The following is a 9,786-nucleotide window of genomic DNA, read 5'->3' on the forward strand; positions in this document are numbered from 1 at the left end:
GTTATAGTTGACTCTGTTTAGAGATTGTTCTTCTGGTGATTCTGTTACCTTCTATCAGCAGACCTGGGAGACAGGCTCTCTCCTCTGAGTTTCAGTGGTCAGAGCACTCTCTGCTGGCAAGCTCTCCTCTTACAGGGAAGGTGCACAGATATCTTGCATTTGGACCTCCTCCTAGCCAAAGAACAAGGCCCAAAACAGGACCTTTCCCAGAAGCTTTGTTGCTTTGGCAGGTCACAGAAGCTGTCAGCTTCTGTGGTGCACACTCTCACCTGTGTAGACTAAGTTCCTAAGTTTGGTGGAGTCCGGGAACCAAGATGTAGCCCGTTGCTCCTGAGGCAGAGGGCTTCCGAGCCAGGCGGACACCTGTCCTCTGGCTTGGAGGATGGTCAGATATCTGCGGCCCGAAAAGGGTGCTGCCTCAGTGGCTCTGTGGCTCCCACCAGTTGCAGAAGCTGTCAGCTTCTGTGGTGCACCCTTCCACCTGTGCAGACTAAGTTCCTAAGTTGGAACCGACTTTGACTTTTAAATATTTCCAAGGAAAAGTTTATCTCTTGCTTCTCCTCTTCCTCCCCCTCCTCCTTCCTCCTCCTCTTTTTAATTTCTTCCTCCTCCTCTCCCTTCTCTTCCTCCTCCTTCTCTTCTTCCTTATCTCTTCCTCCTCTTCTTCCCCCTCTTCACCCCCTCCCCCTCTCATCTCCTCCTTCCCTCCCTCCTTCTCTTCTTCTTCCCCAATTCCTCTTCCTCCTGCTCCTCCTCCCCCTCTTCTCATAAACTCTAAGTCATTGAAGCAACCAACCCTGCCAATCCCTGTTCTACAATGCAGAGCTGACTCCTACATTCTTCTATCTAGTTCTCTGCATCATGATCATCTATACCATGTACATGAGTGCCACTGGGTAATATTGTCAAATTGACAGGATGTAAATTCACCACAGAAGGAAATTTCTGCTCATGAGGTGGGAAAAGCCACCTTTAATGTAGGCTTTACCATTTTATGGACTGAGTCCTAGGGACAAAGCCAACTGAGCACTAGCATTCATCTATCCCTGCTCCCCTTCCCTGTAGACAGATGGTGATCAACCTCCTCCTGGAACTACTGCTATACCCCTACTTCCATTGTGGACTTCTTCTCCTGGGACTGAATAATAATAATAATAATAATAATAATAACAAAAACAACAATAAGCCCTCATTCCATAGTTTGCTTTTTTCAGTTATTTGATCACAGCCAAGAGACAACTAATTAATACAGGAAACACAACTTTGATGATTTAATTGAGAGTTTGTAGATTAATTTTTGCATTCTTATCAGCACATACTGCCTTGACATATCATATACAGTCTCTAGCATTTCAACCATATGTCTTATTATCTGCTATTTTTCTTGTTCACTATCTCTTTATGTATTTAAATTCTCTGTTTGAGTTAGATTATAACCCCTGTCTTGTTTGCTACTGTTTTAAAGTATAGAAAACAGTGTTTAACCTATGGTCTTTCTCTTTACTCAAGTACTAACTATGAAATAAATAAATCGATTCAATAAAACATTATTTTAGAAGTTTGCTATGGTTTTCTACTGAGGCAGAGCTTTAATGTTCTTAGTGGTCAGTTTTTATATCTTATATAATTTAATTGTATTATTTCCTGCTGTCAGAAAGAATAGTAGTCATTCATAAACTCTGGAACAAAAATGAATCCAGAAAGTTTAGCAACATTGTAACTAAGATGAGGCTTAGAAGGAGAGACTGGTATGAAGACCAATGACTTTCTCCAAGTCAGTAGAAGATGAGAAGAAAGCAGTGGGAAGTACCTTAGGGGATCAGAGCCAATAGAAGAAATATTGTAGACTTTTATTTGGTTATGAATTCTGTTATGATCATTGACTTGTTGTGCTTGTTCTATCACTGGCATGACATTTTGTGAATTAAATAGCTGCCTCATTAATGTGGCTGAAGTTGTTTGTGTACTGACAAAATGCTACAGGAACAGGCGTCTAACACAATAAATGAAGCTTTCAATACCATGCCTATATGAAAGGTTGCTACTGGTGAATCTTGAGGGAAATACTGCTCTAGAAGCTGCACAGAAAATTACTGAATAATTGCCAGTACTGTGGCTATCCCTCTACTGGGAGACTTCCAAATCTTTGCTATGGGCACTGTTTACTACAGTGATTGGTTTTCACTATTGTTGGACATATTTGGAAATAATGAAACAGTATTCAATTATCCTATCAGTCATAAATTAGAAGATCATGGAGATTTCGACCAGCATAATTTCTACCATTCAAAAAGTTCTTTTCTTAAAAAAAAAATCTGTTTGTCAGTTTCCAATTTCAATATAATAATCCTAAAAATTGCAACAACACAAAACAGAATAATATTTCTTAATGTAATATCTCTAAAAATCTTACTTAATATCAATATTTTATTTATAACTTAAATAATTTTAGTCCTTAGGTGATATTGGTCAAAATTTTAAGGTTAGATTAAAAAGTGTTTAAAATCTTTTGAAAAATCTAAGTTTTAAAGTTGCTATAGCAATGGACAACATATGGGTCAAAGTTCTTTAATATTTTGAAGCTTATAAAATCCTTTGAAAGTTGATCCAACATTAATAACCTCACATCATTGTGTGTCAAAATCTATAGAAACAACAAATTCTGTTTAGCCTATTCAGGGACCCCATACTGACTTCATATAGAATAGATTTGTTATATCAATGTTTGGTTCCTAGTTCCCTGTAGAACATTGACTTAACAATATAGCCTATTTTATTTAATATTTTTAACTAAAAGAGAATCACATCAATCCAACAATGTACATTTTTTAAATATAATAATAGTCACTAGATACTGGGCTCAATTTCATGTAGTTAAAAGTACAGATGACTTTTAAAAATCTTAGGTACTCTATGAATACTTAATTATGAATACTTAATTAACAAGGCCAGTCATTTAACCCAAATTGCAATGTTCAGTGTAGGGGTTGGTCAGTGCCAATATACAGAGATGTAGAGAGTTCTATTTTGTCAGATGGCTGTGGAGTCATAGAGGCACTAGGAAAGATAATACCAACGGCCTTGGGTGAGATGAAACACTTATGGGGCAGGTGGAGTCTTGTGAAGGCAGTGGAATTGGAAGAAGCTAAAGATAAGAGGCATATTAAGAGGGTTCTTAAAAGTCATGTTGAAAACCATATTATGAATCAAGGCTTATACCATGTATGTAATTTGTGACAGTAAGTAGATCAATGACATGAGTTTTTAGCTTAGAGCATGGGGTGTTCTGAACAATGTGTTAGGGGCAGAGAGTGACAAAAGAGAGGCTCTGGCTACTGCTTTAGTATTTATAGAATAGATCTATGTGCCTTTGATTTGAATCCATCTCAATCTTTCTTTTATAGGATTCTTCTGTACTGTACATAATTTACTGGAACAATGATATCTACTCCCATGACTCTAATTACCATCAAGAATAATGATTCAAAAATTTATGGGAGTGAGAAGTACACAGAAACAACACTCTTGGCTAAGACTACTTTAGAATGCTTAGGAAAAAAAATCCCCTGATCCCAATGTGCAATTATACACTTCTACTTAATTATTTTTAAAAATGTGCATTAGGCTCCAAATAAGTCATAAGAAAGTTCTGTGCCTTGTAGACAATTTAATGGACATCTAAAAGTCCTAATCTCAAAGAATTGTATTCTACTAGGACAATAACCTAATAACCAATTATGAGGTAGCTACCAAATCAAAGAAAGAGACAGTGTCTTCTACATCTTTGCATAGCCAAGAGTATCAGTAAATTTTCACTGACTGGAAAAATTGATATCAGAATCACAACTGGTGTTTCCTGTTTTTGTTACTTGCATATTTAATGTATTCTTGTGCATATAAACTTAAGGTGGCTATTTAGAATATTTTATTTCATTTTGTTATTTTAAATTTTATTTCATTGATTTAGTCATTTAAGTATCTTTCCCTCCTTACTTTATTTTGGCTTTGGAATAAAGACTCTCCGATATTGCCATATGTCAGTGTTTAGACAGGGTTTGATTGGCAGATCAGGTAATATTTCCTCAATGGGACTAACACATCAGTTTCTAAGAGTTGAATAAAAACAACAAAAAATCATTCATTGAGATAGATACTAGGGTTAAGAAAACATACAGATCTTAAAAGTTTTCTGAAAAAGTCCTGAGCTGCACAGAGAATGATAAACAAGCAAACAGGACCAGAGCTTGCACAGCTGGTAAAAGATAAATGGGTAGTAAATGGGAAGGGTCTCCTCTTGCTAATAGAGGAATCACTTCCCACTAAGTGTCCTTGTGCTAATGACATGACAGAAACAATTAAAAAAAAAAAGGACTGAAGCACCCAAGAAGATAGTGTAGATTTGCCCATAATGTAAATACAAATTGAATTTTTTTATCAATAATTTACGTTAAATTTTGTATAATAGTGTTAGAGAATTTAATCAGTATTTTCTCATATATTCTCTATTGGTTACTTCTATTAGTGTTACCAAGTACTTGACAAAAAAACAATGTAAAATAGAAGGGATTACTTTGGCTCACAGTTCACAGGAATTCAGTCTGTTACAGCAAGAAAGGTGTCCTAATTTGCTTTCCTTTACTGTGATAAATACCAGGACCAAAAGCAACTTGTGAAGGAGGTATGATTTTGTCTACATAGCATGACTCCACTTTATCACTGAAGGAAGTCAGGGAAGAGACTGAAGCAGAAGGCCTGGATTTATGCATGGCTTCTTCAACTTGCTTTTTCATACCACTCAGGATTACTTCACCATGGGTGGTTGCACCTCTAGTAGGCTGGGCTGTCCTGCATAAATAGTTAATTAAGAAAATGTCCCAGTACCCTACAGGCAGTGTAATGGTTGCATTTTCTCAATTGGGGTTTCCCCTTCTTAAATGAATCTAGCTTGTATCAAAATAACAAAGAAACTACCCAGCACAGAAGGTCTGTTGATGGGAATGGCTGTCAGTGCTCAGAGGACAGTGCACTGTGGGTGCATATTTCTCTGCACAACATTTTCAAGGATGACTTTTACCTAAGCTGTTTACTCTGGATGCCTAAATGGGTATAAATAACAGAAATATATAAAGAACATTATGGTATGTTTTTACTTTTCATAGGTTTTGTATCATGGGCCAAATTTGAAAACAGTTATAAAAATGTATCAGTGCTTAATCCACCGTGTTAGACACCGACTTGGTCTTTGGAGAACAAGACAGATTATATACTTTGGAGAGTTAGAAGAATGGATGGATAGAAAAAAATGTAAGTATTGCAGTCACTTCTTGTTTGGTGCTAGGTTTAGAACCAAATCTTACTTTATATCTACTCCTAGCAATGGAAGGGAGATTGTCTTTTATATTTCCATTTGCATTTTAAAGTGGCATGCTGTGTACTTAGATTAATTCATTAGGTCTCTGTTTGTAAACAACAGAATCCTTATTTGGCTATACAAAGTGTCAAAGGAAATTTAAAGGGAAAGTGTTGGAAACACAGATAAAGAATCAGATTCCATAGAGGATATATGAGCTGCTCCAGAGATCAGAAAATAAGGAAAAAGAATCTCTNCTCTCTCTCTCTCTCTCTCTCTCTCTCTCTCTCTCTCTCTCTCTCTCTCTCTCTCTCTCTCTCTCTCTCTCTCTCTCTCTCTAGGGCTCTCATTTGCCTAGGCTGACTTTGAACTCTCCTTGTAGCTATGAATGACAAGGAACTCCAACTCATCCTCCCTCCACCCCCCAAGTGCTGGGATTACAGGTTTTATCACCATGCCTGTTTTTATGCTGTGTTGAAGAGCCCAGAGTTTCATCCTTACCAGGCAAATACTCTACCAAGTGACATACAGCCTGAGACACTTTTTTTTTTTTAATTGTATTTCCAAGAGATTTTTTTATTAGAGATTTTCTTTATTTACATGTCAAATGTTATCCCCTTCTCTGGTTTTCCCTCCAAAAACCCCCTATCCCCTTTCCCCTTCCCCTGCTCACCAACCCACCCACTCCCACTTCCTGGCCCTGGCATTTCCCTATACTGGGACACAATTTCCAAGAGATTTTAAATGAATGGTTTAGCCTGAGCCGTAAGTCAGGAACTTTGAAGTGGCTATGGAAGGACTGGAGGCCTTGAGAGTTATAATGAGTAACTTTCTTCCTATTGGGGGGCGGGATGGCTACTCCTGAAATAAATATTAAATTGTAATACTAGGTAAATGTTAAAGTACCCTGAGCAGAATAAACCACACATTACTTCAAATTATTATGGATTCTGCTGATAAAAATTAGGACACACTTTTTTATCATTTTTTTAAATTTGTATTTAGTTAGTTGAGTGTTATTTAGGTAGTATTACTAGACCAATCTTTTTAAGAATTAAAATGAATGATACAAGTAAATTATACTTAATCAGGATCATTTTAAGGTTTTATGGGTATCAATGTTCTCTGTAGCCACCATCAGCTACATGAACTAGGTTCCTGAGAGGAAGGCTGAGACTGTATGGGAAAGATGAGGAGAGAAGAATGAGACTAGGACAAGTTACTGATCAAGACCCAAAGTTTACTTTTTGAGTCTGAATTTAAAAAGGGGGAAGTCCATCCCCCAACACTCCAGTCTCTCCTTGCTTTGTCAGGATTGCATCAGGAAAACAGGTTCAGCCTCTGAGCCAGTAGTGCATCCTGGAAGAAACAACAGATGTGGCAGAACAATAGACTTTGCCTAGGCCTACTGTAAATCTCTATAACATAAAAGCAAGTCCTGAGGATTTTTTCCTGCTAACAAGACATCATCTGTGTAATGAACGATGGATGTATATCATTGGCCATTGCTGTTTTACAGGCTGAATGGCTTGTGCCACAAACTTTTGACATAAGGCAGGACTATTAGCCATGCCCTGAGGAAGAACTGTCCATTGATATCTTTTCATAGGTTCCTTAAAGTTAATAGAAGGAACACTGAAAGCAAATCTTTCACAATCCTCAGGGTGCAAAGGAATCGTAAAGAAACAACCTTTCAAATCTACCACAATTTTATAATATCCTTTAGGAATGGCTACCGGAGACAGAAGCCCAGGTTGTGAAGCTCCCATAGATGCCAGGATTTCATTAACCTTTCTGAGATCTTGTAAGAATCTCCATTTACTGGGTCTTTTCTTGATAACAAATACTGGAGTATCCCAAGGAGACTGAGATTCTATTAAATGCCCTGCCTCTAATTGCTCCTGCACTAGCGAAGAGGCGGCTTCTATCTTTTCCTTAGATAAAGTCCACTGATCATCCTATACCAGAATATTATTAAGCCATTGAATTTTATCAGCATGGGATGCAGGCAAGATAGTGGTCATTACGGAAATAACCCAATCCTCCCAAGTTAGAGTGAGGCTTAAGACTTTCATATGTCTTAATGCCTTGTTCTTCCTTTACTAGCCCCTGACCAGGCAAAAATCCTTGTCCTAGCATCTGCTTAGTTACTGCCTCATTTGGACTATACATTATAAGGCCCATCTGTGACAAGAGATCTCTTCTCCAGAGGGCAATAGGCAAATTTGACATAATGTAAGACTGAATTTGTCCTAAATTGCTCTCCTCATCTCTCCAGGTTAGAAGTTCAGAGCTTTGTATTGGGTTATTGGCATAACCAATTCCTTGAAGGTGAGTAAGTGTATCAGACAAAGGCCAAGTTGAAGGATTAATCTTGTCCTCTAATAAATGTTACATCAGCTCCAGTATCTACTAATCCTTCAAAGCTTTTTTCTTCAATTATTAATTTAAGGTTAGGTTTCTTACCAGTAATAGATTGAACCCTCTACACATCAGAGGAACCAAAGCCACTCTGTCCTTTCTCACTCTTAATAAATCTAGACAGTAGCGGATGCAGGGGAACTAAGATAAGTTGAGCAATTCTTTGGTTAACAGGTACAGTTATAATATCATGAGGGGAAGCAGCCATAATTTTAATTTCTCCCTCATAATTATTATCTATACCATCTGGATAAATCTGTAGTCCTTTTACAGTAGAACTGCTTTGTCCTAAAAGAAATCCCCAAGTTTCTGCAGGTAAAGGTCCAAAACCTCATAAGCTATTTTGTATCAAAAGGATTTTCTATTTGAGAATCTCCATGAATTCTACTAGCTGCTTTTAGTAGCCTATCCACAATGTCCTGGAAAAGCTCATCAGGGCCCTGCTGAATACTGGCTAAATTTTCACTGAGATCCCCTTTAGTTGGTAACTGATTCCAAGCATGGCAGGCAGCCATTGCAACCTGTGCATACACTCCAACAGGAAACCCAATCTAATTAGCATTGCCTTCATATTGACCTTCTCCTAAAAGCATGTCAATATGCCAATCTAGGTTACCTGTCTGAGCATTCAAAGCAGCAGTTCTCTTACTGGCTTCATGCCATTCAGTACTCCAAAGTAAGAAATCTCCTCCTGACAAGGTAGCCTTACATAGAGTCTTCCAATCTTGGGGGATTAAATTAGACTCCATCACAGTATCCAATAATTCTTGTGTAAAAGAAGCTGTAGGGCTATTCTGTGCCACAGCTGTTTTTAACTCCTTTATCACTTTGAACTCCAAAGTCTGATAGTGTCTGACTCTATTGTTCTGCTGGTCAATTATCTCAACTATAGGGAAAGCTAGCACATCAGATGTATCCTGCCCTTTTCTGAGAGCCTGACTCACAGCTCTTTCTAGCGGTGATTGGTATATCTCAGAATAGCTATTTTTCCCTGTACTTGACACCTATTTTAGCTCACTAGTCAACTTCTGCAACTTAATTTCAAACTCTAAATTACTTACTTGCATGTCCATTTGAGTAGCACCTCCTGCAGTAGAGGCCATAGGCAGAGCAGAAGGTGTGAAAGGAGACCAATCCTCATCATAATATTTGGCAACTCCTTTTTCTGAATCAGCCTCCTCATCTAAAATTAGCTCATCATTAGGCTCTCTATACCTTTCTAATTTAGGGTTGAGAGGGCCCTTTTCTGAGAAAGCCCTCTCTGGCAGGCATTCTTCCTCAGATTCTTCAAGTTCTACCTGGGCACTATCTGATGCCTGTGAGGTCTCTTTGTCAATAGCATCTTTTATGATCGCCCAGAGGCAGAGGGTGACGTTATCTGCCTGGGTGTTTCTCAGAGCTTCTCCAATTTTCTCCCAGGTTCTCTTATCAAAGTTCTTTCTCCATGGAACCATGGGCAGCAAGAATCTATCTGATCTGAAAAGTCTTCTAGTAATTGTTCTTCACACCCTACTTCTCTCACATGAAGCAGCACTTGAAGGCTGCGGACAAATGCATGTTTTAGAATTTTCCACTGTCAACCTCTAAGTGGGATCAGCTCTGGGTCCCAACTTAGCCCATATCCTGTCACCCCTTCAGCAACAGTTTCAAAAAGTTTAAGGCCAGTGCTAGCATGAATACTATATGCTGCTTACCATGCAAGATACCATCTTCTTATGTTTTCTGTGGCGCTCTACAGAGTCAGTGTTTCCCTCAGTCGGCCCTTACATGTTCAGGTCCCATGTTCCAGGTGCCACATGTAGCTGTCAGCAGCTGCAGGAACTGGGTTCCAGAGAGGAAGGCTGTAGCTGTATGGAAGAGATGATGAGAGAAAAGCAAGACTAAGAGAAGAACAAGACCAAGACAAGTTACTGATCAAGGCCCAAAGTTTACTTTTTGAGTCTGAAGTTAAAAAGGGGGAATCCCATCCCCGCCCCCCCCCCCATGCCAGGCTCTCATTGCTTTGTCTCCCTCCC

At 38.5% G+C, this 9,786-nt stretch overlaps 1 protein-coding gene across 1 annotated transcript in view; it reads left to right on the forward strand.

Annotated features, from left to right (window-relative positions):
• Iqcm (IQ motif containing M) overlaps positions 1–9,786 on the forward strand; it is a 442,098-nt gene that overhangs the window by 247,232 nt on the left and 185,080 nt on the right. Inside the window, exon 11 of the mRNA XM_021170291.1 lies at positions 5,160–5,304. Within this exon, the coding sequence (XP_021025950.1) occupies positions 5,160–5,304 (145 nt within the window). The remainder of the gene's footprint in view (positions 1–5,159; positions 5,305–9,786) is intronic.

Source organism: Mus caroli, chromosome 8 (genome assembly GCF_900094665.2).
Source record: "Mus caroli chromosome 8, CAROLI_EIJ_v1.1, whole genome shotgun sequence".
NCBI lineage: Eukaryota > Metazoa > Chordata > Mammalia > Rodentia > Muridae > Mus > Mus caroli.